The sequence below is a fragment of the Cyanistes caeruleus genome, chromosome 3, assembly GCF_971803275.1.
Source record: "Cyanistes caeruleus chromosome 3, bCyaCae1.hap1.1, whole genome shotgun sequence".
NCBI classification, from domain to species: domain Eukaryota; kingdom Metazoa; phylum Chordata; class Aves; order Passeriformes; family Paridae; genus Cyanistes; species Cyanistes caeruleus.
The window spans coordinates 105,523,842-105,543,835 of record NC_141703.1 but is presented as its reverse complement, the minus strand read 5'-3'; the positions used below and the strand labels follow the sequence as shown (position 1 = coordinate 105,543,835).

Here is a 19,994-nt window from a genome sequence, read left to right as displayed (position 1 = left end):
GCTAGATTTATACTAATGTGGTATGTTTCCCTTTCTCTCTTCAGCTTAATAACCAGTTTGTATTTTGTTTTGATTTTTCAGTCCCGTCTTTTACCTTCACACCAACAGGTATATATTTGCACTTTTCCCCCCTTCTTTGTTACTTAAGCATGTGTTTGTGGTACTATTTCTCTTTCTCTGACATAACCAACCAGCCCAGCTGTTCTGAAGGGGCTTTTTTAAACAATGTCATTAATGGCAGGTATCATTATTTGTTCTCTGAGTAATGTGCATTTGCTTTGTGGCTGACAATATTTTCTATTTGTGTGTACCATTTCATAGCACACCATTCCACGCCAGCATGCCATTCTGTAGCATGATCCTGTCAGTTTGTACACCCTGGGCTCTCTTCCTGCATATTCCAAGGGAGTAGTGTGACCTCCCACATCTAGCAATGCAAAAGGTGCTTCTGATGGAGGAGGAATGAGTTAGCAGAGCCCAGATGCTGACTTGAAAGAGATTCAGTGAGATTATAGTTGGTGAAATATTTGTTCCTTTTCCTTCCTCTGAATCTGCATTAATCCAGTGACCCCAGTGTTGTCTGCTTTGGAAGATACAGAAAATCAAAGCGTTACAGCAGTTAGATTTCTCTGCTTGCTGCCTTAAATGGTATTTTTCTATGAAATTTTAAAATAATTATCCTGTTCATCTTAAAAGGAGGTTCATTTCAAAATCGGTGTGAGTTTAAAATCACCTTCTGTTTAGTTTTGTTTAGAAATGTGCAAAACATGACATAATGTGAACCATAGCCCACCAAAGCCCATGAGAGCCTTTCCATCCTGTAGAGCTGACCTCCAGTGGGTCCTGCAGTCTGACAGCTGAGCAGTTCATCCTCTGCAGTGGATAAAATCCAGCACATTCTGTACCCATCAGTGTTCTGCTTTTCTTTTAGCCACAGCCTGAATGAGCAGACAGGTTGTTTCTTCCTCCTTTGTTCTAAATCCTCCATTTTCACAAGAGACCTATGAGACTTGTAGGACGTGTATATATCCCGGCAGGGTGAAACCCACCCGGCCCCTCCTCTGCACACACACTTTCCCAGGGAAGATGAGCTTTTAATCAGCACTGTGCTGATGTGGCCTCTGTGCAGGTGACATCCTTGAAGCTGGACCGCAGAGGAGGCGCACCCCGCGTGCCTGCGCCCATCCGCACGGACCGGGCTGTGCTGGGCTGATTTACCCATGTGCTTGTAACCCAGCTGGGGAGTGCCTGCTCTCAGAAGTCAGCCTGTCATGTTCAGTGGAGCTGCTTCCTGTTCAGCATGAGCCAGAGTGGCCTTCGATGTTTCTCTAGGCCTCTGAGTGCCTCGGTGGAGAATAATTCCAGCTCTTTATTATTTTGCTGTTCCTTTAATTGGCTAAACAGAGGGCTTCGATTGTAGTCTCCATTGTAGCACGCCACTGAAATTCTGCAGAGGTTGGAAGCTAGCATCTATTCTCTCCATTGCATTCTTAACATTAAAAGAAAATATCAGTGCTCCTTAAGATATGTCAGAGCTGGAAAATAAATAGCCCTGGGATTCTTAAAGAAGAAATTGGGAAAAACATAAGGCATATAAAAAACACTTAAAAGAAAAAAATCCTTGTTTTCCAGTCCAGGATCATGCTTTGACTTTTAAATGGAACCAGGCTCCCCTCTGTATCATTACCTGCAGTAAAAGAGTTACCTGTAGGAATGCATCCTACATTTTAATCCTGTTACTGTAATCACTGCCAGCATTTATCTCTCTCTTGCAGACTCCCAGTTTGGAGTTCTTTTAAAGAGCAGAATTTGGCTGCTTGTTTTCAGCGCATTCCTAGCTGAAAAGTGTAGAATCCATCAGCATCTGCAGGGAGTTCAGTCTCCTTAACCCTTTGCCAAACCCTATGCAAACCTGCAAAATCTATAGTACTGTTTCTTCTTGGATGTTTGCATCCTAAAAGCTAACTTCTCAAACATCTTGCTTCCTATGAAGGATATGCAATCCATGCCAACAAACAAATGCATGTGGACATCCACTTTGATAATGGAGAATACTTCTGTAATGCTAGAAAAATTGTTCCTTCTAATTTAGAAAGTGCCCTTTCTGCCAGGCTGTTCTTAACCAACATTTACATATTTAAATTTTTAGATTATTTAGTATAATTTATAAATGCAGTTGTAAAATGTTACAAAATGTGGATTTTTTGTGGACTTCTAGAGTGTGCTTGCTCCCTGAGTTTATTGCAGTAACATTCAGAAAGACCATTTGTTTTAGCAGTAGCTTCAGCTGTAATGAGCCAGTATTTACATTGGAAGTAAGCTCTGTTATAGAAGGTCTGTTAAAGAGAATGATACCTCTTTAATCTTGCCAAAATAATAAGGTAGAGCAAAGGTTTAACATCCAGCCATTCATGAAATAAATATATGACCTAAATTCTTCCACAGAGTAACTCCACTGAAGTCAGCAGAGTTATGTTAAGAATAAGTTCAACCTGATGTATGGCTTCCTGATTTCTTAAGCAATACATATGTGTGTGTGTGTGTGTGTGTGTGTCAGAACAGAAATGAAATATAAAACCCTGTTGGGGGCTAAGACTAGCAAATATCAAACAGCACAAGTATTATGTCTAGACTTGGATTTGAAGTAGCAGCTTGCAGAATGAGATTCAGAATTAATGTATAAACAATGCACAATTATTGTCTTAGATAAAATGAAACAAAGGCAAACTAAATATTGTTATTGAAGGAGTCTTGTATAATTTTTAAATTTTTTCCTTCTTTTTATTTTTAACTATTTCAGTAACATATCAGAGAGGAGGAGAGGCCGTAAGCAGTGGAGGCAGGTAATTATGTGCTTTATTCTTACAGGTATAAATTGTGTGCAAATAAATTTAAGGATTCCAGGAGTTCAATTATCCTTGTAAGTGATGGCAGAAAAATCATTGGCAGAGATATGTTTTAGTTCATTATATTAACCTATACATTTTGGCCATATATTTTCTGTTTAGAAGGAGGGTATATGGTTTGAATTTTTAGGTTGACTCCCAAAACATAATTTGAAATATTTTCAGCTTTGTTAACCTGTAAAAACTGCATCTCAAAAAATGAGCAGCAGAGGGAGTGCTTTAACTTCAAAATAAAGACCTGGCTTTCCACCTGATTAAGGGAGTAAAAGTAATTAAGTCATGGCCTTTATGAAGATTAAGAAATATAGCTGCTTCACAAATACTACGAAGAAAGAAAACGTTTATTGGAAAAAATTGTTGAAGACATAAATGGCTTATGAGATGACATTTTAAGAAAAAAAGAAATCTTTCTGTGAATGCAAAACAGGTAAAACATTGCTTAAAACAGATGGGGCACTGAAGGAGAGGGAAGCAGGTTGTAAATTTATAACCACCCACTCTGAGAACCAGGTCCATTCCAGACTGAGGATTTACCTAAGGCATGTTCACTGGGTTTATGCTATTACTTAATGAATGGCCGTGGAGAAAACAGTAATTTGCATTTCCTCTGTAGGGGTGAAGTTTTCTTCAGGAAGAAAAATAATTGTTTTAGCAAAAAGGCAGGTCAGAGCAGTGGTGCTTTAGTAGCACACCATTTTTTTCTAGGTCACATTCAAAGATCTGGCATGATGCTGAAATAATGCTAAAATCTCAGAGACCAGCTGGGCAACAAAGTCCTGTTACAATTCCTGTTCACAAGTGGCATCCTGTGATTCCTAATTTGCAAGACCATGCAAACATTTGGTAATTGTAAAGGTTAGGGATAAAATAAAGCATTTCCAGTCTACTTGAGTGCTGTGCAGAGGTGAGGCTATTCAGGTCCTGCTGCAGCTGGACCTGGCATGTTATGAGGAATTGCAGATCTCTCTGTCCAGCCCTGTGTGTTGCTGTGCTCTCATGGCCATAGGAGCATGGAGGGAACCCTCTAGAACAGTCACCATGTGATTCTTGAATGGAAAAATCTGTAAATCACTGGGTTGCTACCCTTACTCCAGGATAGTAAGAAAATAGGAGAGGAGAGAGATGAACCCTCTCTTTCCTTGAGAGTTGTTCAAAAAGATACTCAGCTAACATCCTTCGTGTTCTTTGTGCCACTGTGCTTTCTGTCTCTTCCCTTAGCACAGGCTAGATGAAGCACTCTCACACAGAGGACAGAAATGAGCCCAAAAGTGTCTACATCATGCACAGTAATTTTGGTTCTTCTAGAGAATCAACTTCAATTTTACTGTCCTAGTGTTAAGTATCAGTGCCAGAATCTAACAATGTGATTGATTCAAGGTGCAAACATCTGTGCTGGTTTTGTTCATTTGCATCTATAGCATTGACAGCAGGTGTGGTGTAACTTATTTTGTAGAATATGAAACATAGTTCTGCAATGGTAAAAAAAAAAATAGAAAAAAGTTGGGTTTTTTTTGCTTGTGAAACCATCCTCTGATATCCAAACCTAAGGTTTTCACTTCCTTACTTTATATTTGCAGTGTTTTAGAAAGGTTTAGCATTTTTTGCCAACTGCAGTTATGTGAGCATGTTAAAGCATTTTTCAGATTTCAAAATGTCACAGTGATATATTTCAATGTAATCCCTACTTGTGTGATGCTGAAAAAATACCCATTTCTGTGGCAATCCCTTTTCTAGACAGGATTTGAGTAGTGGTAATTGTGCTGGATTGACTCCAGCTAGCACCCACACAGCAACTTGGCTCTGTCCACCCCTTCCTCAGACCCCCATCCAGTAATTCAGGGAGCAGAGAAATTTGCTGCCAAGGTTAAAGATCTTTGCAAATTACGATCTCAAATCATCACCAGGCTATGGAGCTGTAATGCAAGCATCTCTTGCCTACAGTTCCACTTAAATGGGTCCAATTAGTAGAATTCTCATCTGCTTATGTACATCACACCACATTTCTTACATGACAGCAGGTGTGAATGCAAAGTAAATTTTAGAAACAAAGGATCTTTAATTCTCTGTGCAAAAATCCAGTACACAGATCTTTAAAGTGCTGAAACATTCTGGGATGCTTTGTCTCCTCTAAATGCCTTGAAGTGTAGGTTCATTGTAAGAGCAGAGTGTAGGGAAAAATGCAGGGAATTTCAAATCAGCTGGCCTGCTCACAGACCTACACATCTGTATATTTATTTCAGATTTTTTTTAAAAAAAATAACTTCTTTACTGAATGCATATTGGCTGGTTTGTATGCCTGACAGCAAGTCAAGCCTCATCACCTCCTATGTTAAATTGTCAGATGACATATGCAGTACAGAAATATATATATACACACATATATATGTATAGGTCTTTTAAATGTCATTCTAAGTCTATGACTTAAGCCCACAGCACTGACAGACTCTATCCCCCACAAATAACTGCATGCAGCTTGTATTTTCAACTTGCAGTTTAAGAGGATTAGCATATTTTATTTTTGAAGATCATCACATCTAATATTATGGAAAATAGTTTCCGTGCTATTTCAAATGGAAAGTTGCCTGTTAAATCCCAAGAGAAGGGGACTGTGTTCATATATGTGTATGTGACAGTAGCGAAAATTATCTATTTTTTAAAAGCACCTTAGTTATCAAAGGCAATTTTAAATTGTGTGGGACTGTAATGTGCTGTTGCATTGTTAGCTTGGAGACTAAAGAGCCACCAAAGATTCTACAGAACATTCATCAGAGAGCCTTTCACACTCACTGCAGAAATTCAGCAACTTGGAAAACAAGAAATGCTGTTTCTTTCTGCTGATGACAGGAGTACACTTTATTCCAAATGCAGCCAGGACACAGCATTCATGTCTGGATATTTTTCAGGTGGTCAGTATTCCCAAGTACCATACTCTCTTAGGAGCTGAGTGGTTTTCCCGTGAACAAGTGTGTGTAACTCACTCAGCATTAGTCAGATCCAAATGCTCCCAAGCCACAGAGGTTTCTGTTGTCTGCTGTTCCCTTTGATGCACCACGTTAGTACTGTCTGGTGGTGAGGAGAACCTGTTCCATAAATAACCAAGAATTTGGGAATAGTCACATTTGAATTTGCCTCTTACTTATGCATATCCATCCTGCTTCCATGTGTGCGTTTTTTGTTCACTTGATTTGCCAGTTTCCTCTTTTTTACCTTGCTTTCTTTAAGAAGGGGTGAAGGGGCAGAAAAATAAAAGTGTAACCTCCTAAGAGAAAAAAAAAATTAAAAAATTAAAACCAAAGTGACAGGTAAATGTTGCACACCAACCTGTAGTGTAGTTCAGTAAAAATAGTTGATGCTGTCCTTGACTGCTCACTCCTGAGGGATTTAGCAAGGGACAAGTTAGACAGGAGACTTGAAAATGCTAAATAATTGAATTAAGCTGTGTTTTTCAGTTCTCAAGACTGTTGGTACACAGGATTATTTTGTAACATCTCTGCCCTTTGGGAAGAGTGTCACTGCAATGTGAAAATGCTTTTGTTTAATTTTTGAAATGACCAAGCTTTGTTTTTAAAGGCCTGGACTCCTAAACATCAGTGAACCGGCCACTCAGCCGTGGTTAGCAGATACTTGGCCTAACACAGGGAACAATCACAATGACTGCTCCATCAACTGCTGCACCTCTGGCAATGGCAACAGTGATAGCAACCTTACAACGTACAGTCGACCAGGTTAGATATGTTTCTACCTTGCTAAGGAATCTTCTTTACAGAGTATGTGCTTCTAATACCTGACAGAGAGTACAGGTTTGTTTGGGTTTTTATTTCCAATGCTTTTAGGCTTAATATAGTGTCTCCTCTGTGTCATGAATGTGATTTTGGTCTCTTTTTTGGATCCTTTCTTGGTCCTCTTTAGATAGTTGTAGCAGGAGCCCCTGCAAAGTTCAATGCTGCCAAAACTCACACTGAACTAATACATTTTGGCTTCTGAATAGAGAAGATAAGATCATTTTTGGGTTGTTCTGTACATCCTTGTTGCTTGGATGGAGAAAGAGAAATACCAAAATTATGCTAATGTGTTTTTCCTTCCGGGTTTGGACGTGATGGGAAGCAAGAAATAAAACATTGCTGCAGTGCTTGCAACAAAGTCAGTCTGTTTTGTCACACTCAGAACTTCATTTTGAGTGCCATTCTGAACAAAATTGGATAGATGGTGTTCTGTTTAGGGTATGTGAATAAAGAGGTTAATGTCACACACTTAAAGCAATTATAAAATGTTAAGTGGTAGTTCCTGGGAGCTTGAGCAGGACTCAGAGAGCTCTGGAAGAAAACCTCACGGAACACATTTGAGGAAATACATCTCAGAGTGCTAATTATTGCACATTTTATTTTAAACAGATCTTAGGTTCCTTCTGGTTTAACCTAGCGTTACTGGTGAGGAATTAAATAAGCCTTTTTCACTAGTATCTCTACTGTTTTTTGCTGGTAGCATGTCCCAGCAATCCAGAGGGGCAGTATGTGACAAGTGCCAAGCAACATTGCCTCCTGTAATTAATGTGAAACCAGCTCAAATGGCTGGTAATTCATGAGTGGTGGTAATGGAAATTCATCTCCTGCAGTAATGCTGTCTGACAGTGACCAGTGCCAGCTGCTTCAGAGCAAGGTGAGAGATTTTGGCATTAGAAACTTGTCTCTCACTCTGGCTGAGGATACCACATCCACCAGTACCTGTATAATAAAAAGGTTTGTGATTCAGAGATAGTTTACTGTGGCAAGGACAGACATAGCAAGTTCTGGTAACTAACAAATTCAGAAAAGGAAGAGAAGGCACATTTTTGATGGTTGCAACCTTTTATAACATCTTATACTGAACTGCAGTTGACTCTCCCTCACTTTAGGTTTCATATTAAGCTTGGTTCTGTCACCAAGTGTTTCCTTCCTTTCAAGTTGAACTTTGGAGCTTGCAGGTCAGACAATGTGCTCAGCGTGGCCTCTTCTTTCCTGGAAGTTCTGCCAAATATTCTAAATTCTGTCATCATGGGCTGGTTTATGCTCTGCTGCAGCAGCAATGGATATCCCCTCAGTAGTTCTGTATATGCAAAGTAGCTGCATTTTTAATTGCTTTTAAGCAGAGCACTGTCTTCCAAGTCTACAGAACGGGAAACAATTGTTCCAAAAGTAGATACCATAAAAAATCTAACTAGATAAATCTTCTCTTGTGTAGGTAAACCAGTTTTAAGTACTTGTTATGAGGAATTCTAATGTGTCTATGTAAAAAATGTACCATATACTGTATTGATTATACTGTCTTACAAATCAGATGTAGCTGCAAATGAAAGGAGCTTCTTTTATATGTTATAAGTGACTCTTCAAGGATATTGTAGCAAAGCCTGAAGTATCAGGAGTGAAGAATGTACTGTATATATAATTTCCCTGGATAATTCAGTAAACTTGGAAAGGAGGAAAGACTGTGGTATGGTTTCAGTAGGTGAGAGTAATGAAAACAGTTAAACTCTAGAAATCAAGAAGTTGAAGACTGTGAAGCAATAAATAACAGAGGCAGTAAATAACACCTCACATAAGAAGGAAAAATACATCAAACAGTAAAACCTTCAAAAAAACCCACAGGCTGGGGGGCATGAAATGTGCAGTGATAAGTTCTATGTGGCATGTTCTGATACTGTTCCTTAGTCACTAAAAATGTGGATTGGTGGTTTTCTTATACAAGCATTATTTTATTCCCCTTTCTCGGGTAATACACCTCTAAAAATATGTATGTATTAGGGAATGTTTTTGAAATTGAAAATCCTCTATGTTTGCTAGTTATTTCATTTAGAGTAATGGTAAAATCTTGAATTCTGTATGTAGTTTGACTTGGCATCCTCTCCGGTAAATTCATTGTGGACACAGATAATGGACTTGGGGTTTTGAATCAAATTCATTAGCATAAATACCACTTCTTTTAAAAGAGGAAAACTATATTCCTGGTGAGTGTTATGTATTGATGCATTAATCAACTGGAAAATGAGAATTTTTGCTTAAGAATCATTGAATGCTAGTTCCACTAAGCCTTCTAACTGCTGACCCACAGAGTACTTTACTTCATTCAGTATTCTCCCAGTGGACTGGATGTGGAGAGGAAAAAATATGTGGGCATCCTGTCACACAGTGGCAAGAAAACATGTCAAGGCAGCGACACTGTTTCATGCAGTAGTGGCCAGAGCATCAGCAGATGTCAATTTACTGTCTGCAATAGGTGGTGGTCTCAGGATGCAGTGTCAGAAGAATGAATTCATGCTGTCTATACGATATATCTTGAGCATACAGGACAATGTAATACTGTGCTAGTACGTATTTTGCAATATCCAAAAAAAACCTGAAAATCGGCAAAAATTCCAGATTGCTTTTCTGCCTTTTTTGTTTCAAGTTAAAATACAAAATTGTACAAGCAAACGATGATCAAATAAAGACTTGCTGCTGGGTACTGAGTTACCTTTTACATTGTACTGTTTTTCTTTAATTATCTTATATGTAATCATTTTTAAGTCTGTTTTATGAAAACCTGTTGTATGTCTATTTCTTACCACAAATACAAGAGTGTCTAGATACTGTTGAGGTGACATGAGATGATGGGCTTATTTAGTTACTCCTGCTGTTAAGTTTTGGTTGAATTTTTCTTTCAATGCAAGTGATTTTAATCACAGTTACTAATTGAATATATATACATCTGTGAGAATAATATCTAAAAAACATGAATGTTTATATGGCCACTATGGAGAAGCCCAGCAAGGTAAGTCATTGCAGATATAATTCAGCAGGTCTGAATTTACAGTGAATCAGAACAGTAAACCCTGCTTTTGGAGCAGTAGTGTATAAGGTAAATAATTTTCTGTAAATTATATAGTTAATGGCAGTATCTCTGCCTCAGTGTGTCTGCTACATGGATTCAAGCCATGTAGCTGTGCAGTGAGGAAATGTTAGAGGGGGTTTCATGGAAAGTCTGGTGTGAGCGAACAGAATGACCTTCTCTCTTTTCTCTCCTCTGTGGTTAGCCGATTGTATAGCAAATTACAACAATCAGCTGGACAACAAGCAGACAAACCTGATGTTGCCTGAGTCAACTGTATATGGGGACGTGGACCTCAGCAACAAAATCAATGAGATGAAAACCTTCAATAGTCCAAATCTAAAGGATGGAAGATTTGTCAGCCAGCCTGGGCAGCCCACTCCTTATGCCACCACTCAGCTCATCCAGTCCAGTATCAGCAATAATGTTAACAATGGCAGCGGGGACACGAATGAGAAACACTGGAAACCCTCTGTTCAGCAAAAGCAAGAGGTTCCACCCATACAGTACAACATTATGGAGCAAAACAAATTAAACAAAGGTGAAGAGCTTTTAGCTTGTTTCTCCTCTTTAGGCATCAGAGGAGTTTTGACCTTCTGGTTCTGGGAGTCTAAAGCTTTCAGGTTCAGCAATTACAGGCTTCTGTGGTGCTTTTAGACTTCTGCCTCTTTAGATTCAGAAATACACCCTTAGCAGTGTCAGAAAGTTAATTAGCACCACAATAACCTTTCTGATATTGAATTTATTGTAAAAAATAACAAGCTGTATCTTTAGAAAAGAGTTAAATAAAATACATTTCCTATGGATATGAGATTAATTTAAATTTAATAGTAGTTAAGGGATTGGTTAGGACAGAGGCCAGATATTTTATTCATAAGCCAGATGCATGGTAGTCACATTATACTCTACCTTAAATTTTAAATAGGTCAACCCACTCTTCCCAGTCGTGGATGGAGACTCATTAAATGTACATGTTCATGTAAACGAATGAAATTTTGCATATCAAACTTTGTAAAATTGTATTGTGGTTGTACACTGGGGACACAAATGGAGTGATCCAATTCATTTTAGACTTGTTCATAGCAAGCCTTCAATTCTCACATTCAGAGGCAATGCTACCACACACAATTTTGGAAACTAAATTCTTGTGTTACCCTGACTGAAGTCTGTGGATCCAGAAGCTAAAAATAAATTGATTTCAGTGTTAACGGGAAACATCAGAATGTGCTTTTGAGGCCTTGAAGGCATGTTTCTTTAATATACTGTGTGGGAGCTGGAAGAAATAGGTATGTGATTTCTTCTTTCTAGTCCTCCAGGCTACCATGCAACCTCTTTTAATAACCTGATTTGCAAAACAGTATCCCTAGGAGCTGGACCCATTCTAACGTGGAACTTTTTGCATGGATTGTTGTAACTCAAGTGATCGCATAGTGATAAGTGATCCAGTAAAAAGAAACATTTCATTACAGGAATTTTGATTTCTCTACCGGACCCATCTACTCACAGAGGAGTTCAAAGGGCAATGTAAAATGTCACACCTTCCCTTGGCATAAAAATGCCAAAAGAAAATTCAAGGGTTTTGGCTCCTTACTAGAGGGTGAAAGCTGTATATTTTGTAATTGTTCTCTTTCATGAACTGTGTATTACGTACCTCTTTGGGAATTAAAGCATGTTTGGTTTTTATGTGCTGAAAGATACTGCATCTTTCAAACTGTGTACATTACAGCTGCATATTCTCTAGCATACTGTAGTGTGGAAAGGCCCCCTTAAAGCATTGTCTGCTGACAGTCATATATACATATTTCAGAGTGCTGATTTACTGTTTATCCTCTGTGTAAACATATGCGGTATGTAGGGCTTCAGCATGATCTGTGGAATGCAACTAGGCTGAGAAACTATTACAGAATACACTCTGGTGTGGAATTTATCATTTTGCTCTTTTTCCCATGCTTACATTATCACAAACATTTCTGCAGCAGATGGGGACTGAATTCTTAGTTTTGTTTATTTTTGTTTTGGTTTGCTATTTTATGAGTCAATATTCTGATCCTGGTTTTCTCATTTGCTAAGTCAAAGCCATCTTGCTGCTGATTATACCTTTAGTTTTTGTGATAGGAAGTAACTATTTTGATGAGTTACATGCTGTGCTTCATTGTCACTACTTTATGTCCAGTGGTTCTGTTTATGATGCAGTTTTATTTGCTGTATGAAGAGTAACCTACCTCCTTTCTGTTCTCTGTAAACTGTAATTGCTTTTTAGCACAAGAGTATTGTTCTGACAGATGAGTATTTGTGATGAAGTTTTACAGATCTGGTTGCCAGATCTAGATTTAAAAGTAGTAAGTGTATACCAAGTGCTTTGGAACTGGAGAGCAGTTATGGTAACAGCTATTAGCAAAAAGGGCCCTGACTGTAGAACCTGCATGATCAAGTATAAATAAAAATATTCTGGTAGCCAGCAGACCTGAAACAAAGGTCTTTTATTGTGATCCAAATTCAGTTGGAGCTGTATTGTTGCTCCAGAAGCTCATTCAGCCCTTGTCAGGCAGAGCTGACTCATATGTGGGTGTGTCACCTTTGAAATACCAAAAGTAGATACTGCAGTCCATTGGCTGGCCTGCATGCACAAATTAGGCAGAGAGCATGGAAAATCAATCAAGGCGACAGTATTTGTATGCAAAATGCTCACACAGGTATAAGATAGATTAGACAGACAGACAGATAGACAGATAGATAGATAGATAGATAGATAGATAGACAAATCCATTGAGACTTGATCATTGCAGAGACTTTGTGAAAGCCCTGTGCACAGGGTTCCAATTTTACTGCATTTTAGCTGTGCAGCTACTAAGTTCCCATGATTTCTCCTAAGCCTACAACAAGAGGCAAGATAAAAATAAAACATGATTGCAGGATGATTTTTTTTTCATGAAATGAATTTGTTTCTAATTTGCTATTTTCAGGAGATCTTACTTTGTGTTATAAAGCAAGTACATAAAAGTAGATGTGTTCCTGAAGGGCAGCATTAACCATACCATTAAACTTGCAGATTACCGAGTAAATGACAACATTGCTCCAACTATTCCCTACAATCAGTCATATGACCAGAATACAGGTGGATCCTACAACAGCTCAGACAGAGGCAGCAGTACATCTGGTGAGTGCCTGCAGTGTTTCCCAAGCCTTAGGCTTTGTGGTGTTTGGATGCTGTTGCCATGGTTAGCAATATATACTGGGCTTAGAGAAGGAGTGGTGGGGAAGAATCCATGCATAGTGGATGGTGAACAGCTCAAAAACTGTCCCAATAGGTGCCTACATTTCTGTTGCATCCTCATGGTTGCTTAGTGTCATCTAAATGTCAGTTAAGTAACTGGTTTTCCAAAACTGTGAAAGTCATGAGCTTGAAGGGAGGTTGGATTTCCTAATGCTAATGGCATACTGGGTAATGTTATGTTTTCCAGATGGGCAAGTCATAGCAATTTCTTTTCAACTGTCACTAAAAAAAAAAAAGTATTTTAATTTGTGTGTTGCCTTCCTGGTAACTTAGTGACTTTTTTTCTCATCTCTTGGGTCTATTTACCCAATTTATGAACGAGCTCAAGATACACAGCAGTTGAGTGATACCCAACAGAACTCTGCTTTAACAAGTTTTTCATTTTGTAAATTAAACTCGTATATTTCATTGAGTAAAAAAACATTCAGGCATGCATTAAAATTTTTATAGATTTTACTCACTATATGTCAAAATTATTTTTATACATCATTTAGATATAGATGGTAGACAATTATTTTTTTTTCTCACTGGCATGTCCTGTACAAATGATCTAAAAATCCTTTGTAAAAATCTTAAACATAGCAGCTTTTTGCATTGACCAAAGCACTGAAATTGCACTCTGTTCTTTAGGACCACAGAATACGTTTTAATTCAAAAGTTATGTTTTATCATTGTAGTATAACATGTTCATTTCCAGGTTTGATTTCCCATAGAGGTATATGAGCTAAACCAGAAACTGCACATAGGCTTGGTTTGGGGCTTTACTGTAAATGTGGTAATTAGGCTTTGTTTATTTACATCAAACCAATTCCAGGGTGAGTTATGGTCACAGTCATGAGTGCCCTGAACTTTACATCTACTAATCAAGATGTAGACTTTTTCCATTCTGTTTTGCTGTTGCCTTTGATAGTCCAGTTGCCTTAATCCCAACCTGTTCTTTGTCCTGACCGATTCTGACCGAGGCACAGCAGAGACATAAATTTGTTGCTGAGCCCTGCTGTGCCTCTGGATGATCTGAATTCTCAGAGGCTGGGACGAGATAAGCACAGCTCCCAATTCTCCTAGCCACTCAGAGGTGTTCTTCTGGGAGACAACCTTTTTGCCCATTCCCAGGTCTAAAAGATCAGGATGTGGTGCTGAGCCCATGCTCAATGATGTTAAGACCTGAAATTCAGCATGAAACATCTCAGGGGTATGAACCATGCAGATTAAAAATGAGAGGGTAATGTTCTCCATGCCAATACCTATTAGGGTTATCCATAACTCTTAACAATTTATAGGGTTATCCATAACTCTTAACAATTTATAGTCCTATGCCAAGAACTCCAGCAGGAATGAAGAAAGGTGACCAAAGTAATAAATTAATTGTGTTGAACCATATGTATATCATGGTGCTTAGGATACAGAATGCAGGTCGCCTTAGTATAGTTAGTGTCCTGCTTGACATAATGAGATACCACAGAAACAACTGTACACAGATAAAACATGTATCTGGCAGTTCATGTGGGACAATAATAATGAGAACTACTGTCAGTAAGAGTGGAAAATCTGAGACAGCAGAAGTGAGAAAAACAACCTTACTAAATCTCACTGGAGTATATTTAATTGTGTATATAACACTTTACTATGATAATATAAAATCATGCCTCAGTTTAAGAGAGAAATGTGAGGGATTCTAAACATACTCAAAACCACAGTGATTTTATCTACATAAAAGGAGTTTATCTATAATAAAGGCATAGAAATAGCAAAGAAGAGTTAAAATGTATATATACCAAGGAACAATGATTGAGCCAGTTCTCATCATAGCCATGTTCAAACTTAAAATTTGAGACCAACTGAATAACTGGTCTTATTCAAAGTTATTTGAACTGTTAAGGCTGCATTGCTTTATTATAAGCTGTAATTTTCCAGTAATAGTAGTTGAAAACATTTGTGAAATACTTCATCAATCTTTATTTCTTTTTCTGTTATTTTAGTTCTTCCAGCCATTATTTTCAACTGCACCTGCCATTTAGGCTAAAAGTAGTAATTTCATTGTGCCTAAAATGTTTCAGTGGACAAGTACAAATTACCTATATTCAGTGACTTAATGCAACAGTAGAACTTTAATAGATCATATCTGTATCATATTGTATTTTAGGTTCTGGCAATTAAATAGGATAAAGGCACTTCAGAAAATATGTCTACAGCTCATTTGTTTTAGATGATAATCTTTAATGTAATTAACAGAAATAGGAAGCTCGCTCTTAATGACACTGTAAAATTCATTTATGGTTTTATCGCATTTTGACTGTTTATTTCAAAAATTAAAGCTTTGTATCCCATGTGTTTTTTCCCATGCTATGTAAAGTTTCTGGTTAAATTCAATCACTTAAAATGTAGATCCGTTCTACAAAGAAGCTACAAGCACAAACTAGTGTAAAACGGAGGAATGCCAATTTCCTCCAAACTGAGCAAAACAGTAAATTCTCAAAGATTGTGAAAGCATCTGGGAAGGGACTACAGTTGTTTTGCTTTTCATAGCTAGTGCTGAGGAGAGACTTGAGAGCCTTACAAATCCATGCTGCTTTTTATTCCCAGGGAGTCAAGGGCACAAGAAGGGTGCTCGGACCCCAAAGGCTCCCAAGCAAGCTGGCATGAACTGGGCAGATCTTCTCCCACCCCCTCCAGCACACCCACCTCCCCACAGCAACAGCGAAGATTACAGTCTTTCAGTGGATGAAAGGTAAGGAAGAGGAAGACATTGTCCACCTCCCACTTGAATCACTAGTTAATTGAAGTGTGATTTGCCCTGCACTGTTCTGGTGCTGCTCCTCGAGCTGTAGTGTGGCAATTTGGAGAGCATTTAGTGACAGTGGTGTGCATCCACTCAGCACATCCTTACCGAGCTGCTCCCAAGAGCACAGAGAACAATGGTTTGTTTCTGGGCTATTAATACATGTGTCAGATATACTAATTACACAGTACAAATTTAAGTCCTTATTTTCTTAAAAAATTAATTTTAGCTATGACCAAGAAATTCCTTGTCCTGTGCCACCTGCAAGGATGTATCTGCAGCAGGATGAGCTAGAGGAAGAGGAAGAAGATGAGCGAGGTCCTACTCCACCTGTCCGAGGAGCAGCTTCCTCTCCAGCCGCTGTCTCCTATAGCCATCAGTCAACTGCCACTCTCACCCCCTCTCCCCAGGAGGAACTCCAGCCCATGTTACAGGACTGTCAGGAGGATCTGGGACACACACAACACCAACCTGACCGGAGGTGTGTGAATGCAAATGTAGTGAGAGAGATGTGACAAGTCATCCGAGCCCCACTGAAAATTCCTTTTGAATTTAGTGAGGCCAGCAATTTCCCCATTATTCTGTTGCTATTTTAACTTCTAATCCAGGATGCTAGAACTATTTTAACCTAAGAAATAGGTAATTAAGTTGCTTTATTATTGTACCATGGGAAGAAATGCAGTATATCACTTTAGGGTACGTACGATGCTGACATAAGTTAAATTTACAGTCATCAGGTTATTAAAGTGGTATCGTTAACACAGCTTACCATATAATTACAGTTCCATTGTTTCCAATAGATTTACTGCATTATTACCATAAAATAGCATGCATTATTTCACAGTAACTGTGCAATTAACTTGTCACCAATATCTATGAATATATATAAATATATAATTTATATAACCTATAGATTTTCTTTCTCTCATAAATCCTAATACAGGAAACCACTGTGTGCAAAATTTTCTTAACATTTGCATCTAACTTTATTTAAAGGAATGACCAACATTAATAAAGATAGATATTTGCTACTGGGAAATTTTGTTTCTTCTCCGACTTGCTCTTACGACTGTTTTGCATATAAACTCTCACAGCTTCTCTCCCATAAAACAGTGAATTCTGAATGAGCCTTTATGTATGATGCTTACATCTCTGGCTTTTGTTAAGAAGGCACAGCTTTTCCATCCCAAATGATGGGCTTTTATTATCTTTTTCCTCTGGTGGTTTGCACATACTGTTTATTGCCACAAATATATAAACTTACCTGCAGCATTCTATGTAGAATTTCTATTTTTAGCAAAATGCAAGCCTCTTACAATGAAATTTATGTGATTTTTCTGAGCAGACTGCAGAACTTTGATTTTTCAACATAACTTACTGGATATCTTGGACGTATTTTCCCAAATGTTTTTTAAAAGTTAGGTCATCTTCATGGTTCCCATTTTTTAAGTTGGCAGTAGTTATGCATCTTTTTCTAAAGGGACCACATCTGCTTTTCTTTTAGCTCCCCCCTACTTGATCTGCCTTGGTTTGTTTTCTTTACTCTTTATGGTAACACTTGGTATTGTGTATCTTTTCCTCCTTTCCTCTTCTTTCCTTTCCTCTTCCTTATCTTCCTGAGTCTTTAAAAATCACTCTTTTCATTGGTGGATGACTAATTTCCCATAATTTCCATTGGCCCTGCTACACTGGTCCACAGAGGTGTTCATTTCAACCACTTACATTTTCTGGGTTATTTGAGAGGTGAACCTGGGTGGACACAAATGAAAAGGGGAAAAGTTAAGTGACCAATAGTCATGAGTGACTTTCTAGAACCTCTGTGATTTTTCTGGGAGTTGGGACATGTGTCCTAACATACAGAATGGAGTAGACACAGAAGAAGATGTATACAAACATGCATAACTAGCCAGCAGCTGTCTGGAAAGCAGAAAGTTTGTTCAAAACAAAGACTCCTGGCTGGTCACCATCAATGCCATCAAAAAGTAGTGGCAGAAGGAGCTGGAAGGATGCTCCAATTTAAGCTCCTAGGGCATACAACTTACTCTTTTTGTGAACTGAAAAATAAAATGTATATTTATTTTGTCCCTCTTACAGTAGTTAAGTCTAGCATTGCTGAAAGTCTTAGAATTTGTTAGTGACTAATTTTGTCTTTTCTATCTTTTTCAAATGTTGTTCCTCTTCTTTCTTGCTGCATCCATCTCATCAGTTTTAAAATAGTCATATAATTCTATTTATTTGCTTTGTAAGGCTTGACTGACTACCTGTTCCATCTGCTGGTGTTGATAATGACCCAGAGCTGCTGTTGAGGAGCTGGGTGTCCTGTGCTCAGCAGCTGTAACCCATTCTGGGAGGGTGGGGTCGTGTTTCAAATATGGTTTGGCAATATTCTCAAACTGAGAATACATTCCAAGTGGTGCCTTTCCACATTGATTTGGGATGTGAAAATAATGCCTGAAATGCTGTTTGTCATACTTTTTATTAGCTTTGCTCATAGTTCTGCTGAGTATTATTTTGTCTGCTGGTCAGAACCAGGCATCTAAAATAAGATTCTGGTGGTGATGGTGTACTGTAATATTTCTCTGTCTGGTGAGCTTGCTGGAAATGTAGCAAACTGCAGTAAAAAACTGTGGTCTGGAAGAGTCAAAGAGGAGAGGAGAAAACGAAAGATTTAGTGGGATAGCAGGTGATGTCAGTGTTAAACCCAGTGCTGAGATAGGAGACAATGTCACCATTAAAGTGAGAACCTGCATCAGATAAAGGGAATGAAGTATTGTTACTTCTGTATGCCCATGAACTGGCTGCTCTCAATTAGCCTATCCCTAAAGGTTGGCAGCCAAACTACATTTTCAAGAACCCTAACATATTTTGTAACCAGTTTCCTGTCTTCTAATACCAAAACCTAGAGAACAGACAAATATATCACAAGGACATTTGTCGCAGGAGCTTTAAATTAAGGCAATAAGACTTTATTAGGCAAGGTCTCTAGTCAAAGCAGGTACAGATTCCAGACAGCGACAGCTTCTGGGATTTGGAGATGCTGTTATAAAATGATTATTGGATATTTATTCCTAACTATTCTTCATTCTGTTCAGTACTCAATATAGCAAGTGAAAAACAATAATGATGTAGTCCAGGGAGGATCCAACTTGTTCTTGCTATAGAGTTTTAAAGGTCTTTCCTTTCTAACATTTCTTTCCAAAATAAATAGGTATTCCCATTTATTAAAATATAAAAATTTATTAAAAAGTTGCATGTCACCTGCACGAAAGAGATGATTTAGCCATGACAGTCATCATTTCTCAATGTGATTATAAGAGGGCAAAGCTGACAAAGGAAAATTACTTTGAAATTTTTTTCAAAGCAGACTACAGTAGAAATTCCTGGTGAGCACAGCCAACAGGAGAACCATTACTGCAGAAAGTGTGTTTTCCTGCCAGATAAATGGCAATTAAAGAGCGTGTCTGTGGCCCCACGAAGAACTGTTGACAGTGTTGCTACCTGGAACTTCTGAGTGAAGTATTAAGTAATCATGAACATTGATCTGGTATCTTATACTTTGCTTCCTTAAGCTAGAGTTACCATTACTGACAAATTAAGATCAAAATTAGTTACCGTATACATCTGTATGCATGTTGGTACCCCTAAGGCCTAGAACTAACACTATGGTAGAAAACTCTTTCTTTTCATCACCTAGATCAATTTAAAAAATAATGAAATTGCAGTCTCTTTTTTAATATCTTTCTGAATCATCAGGGTGGGTGGAGGGAGGATAATGTTAATGGAGCAATCTATTTGGATAGATGCGTCTGTTGGCAGTGATAGTTTCAAGCTATATGTTTACAGTTATTTCTTTTGCTTATATTCTCAAGAGTGCATAAATAATTTTTTTAATAGCCACATGATCTGTAACCAACTCTTTACTTAGCTCTACATGTGTTATTTACAGAAAATGAACAGCTTTATCATTAAAGTCAGTGATAAAGGAACCGTGTTAAAAAATCAGATTTCTTTGTTATAGATTTCAAGCTGCATAGCTGTCAGCTCTGATTTACAGCAAAAGTATAAACTAAAAAAATAAACCTGAGCATTTCAGATATAAATTAGGTTGATTTAAAAAGGCAGGCCAAGCTTGCTGGGAAATAAAAGAACTATTTTCATCAATCTGCTGTTTCCTCTGACTTTGTTATGTGATTTC

At 38.1% G+C, this 19,994-nt stretch overlaps 1 protein-coding gene across 22 annotated transcripts in view; it reads left to right on the top strand.

The window, feature by feature from the left end:
* The window catches only part of ROBO1 (roundabout guidance receptor 1), a 686,064-nt gene that overhangs the window by 653,128 nt on the left and 12,942 nt on the right, over window positions 1-19,994 (top strand). For 9 of the 22 annotated variants that reach the window (XM_086883538.1, XM_086883541.1, XM_086883537.1 and 6 more), the window contains 7 exons: window positions 82-108; window positions 2,801-2,843; window positions 6,477-6,631; window positions 9,952-10,287; window positions 12,796-12,903; window positions 15,604-15,748; window positions 16,029-16,280. In XM_086883538.1, the coding sequence (XP_086739664.1) occupies window positions 82-108; window positions 2,801-2,843; window positions 6,477-6,631; window positions 9,952-10,287; window positions 12,796-12,903; window positions 15,604-15,748; window positions 16,029-16,280 (1,066 nt within the window). The remainder of the gene's footprint in view (window positions 1-81; window positions 109-2,800; window positions 2,844-6,476; window positions 6,632-9,951; window positions 10,288-12,795; window positions 12,904-15,603; window positions 15,749-16,028; window positions 16,281-19,994) is intronic. The other 13 variants (XM_086883540.1, XM_086883539.1, XM_086883548.1 and 10 more) reach the window with 3 other exon arrangements.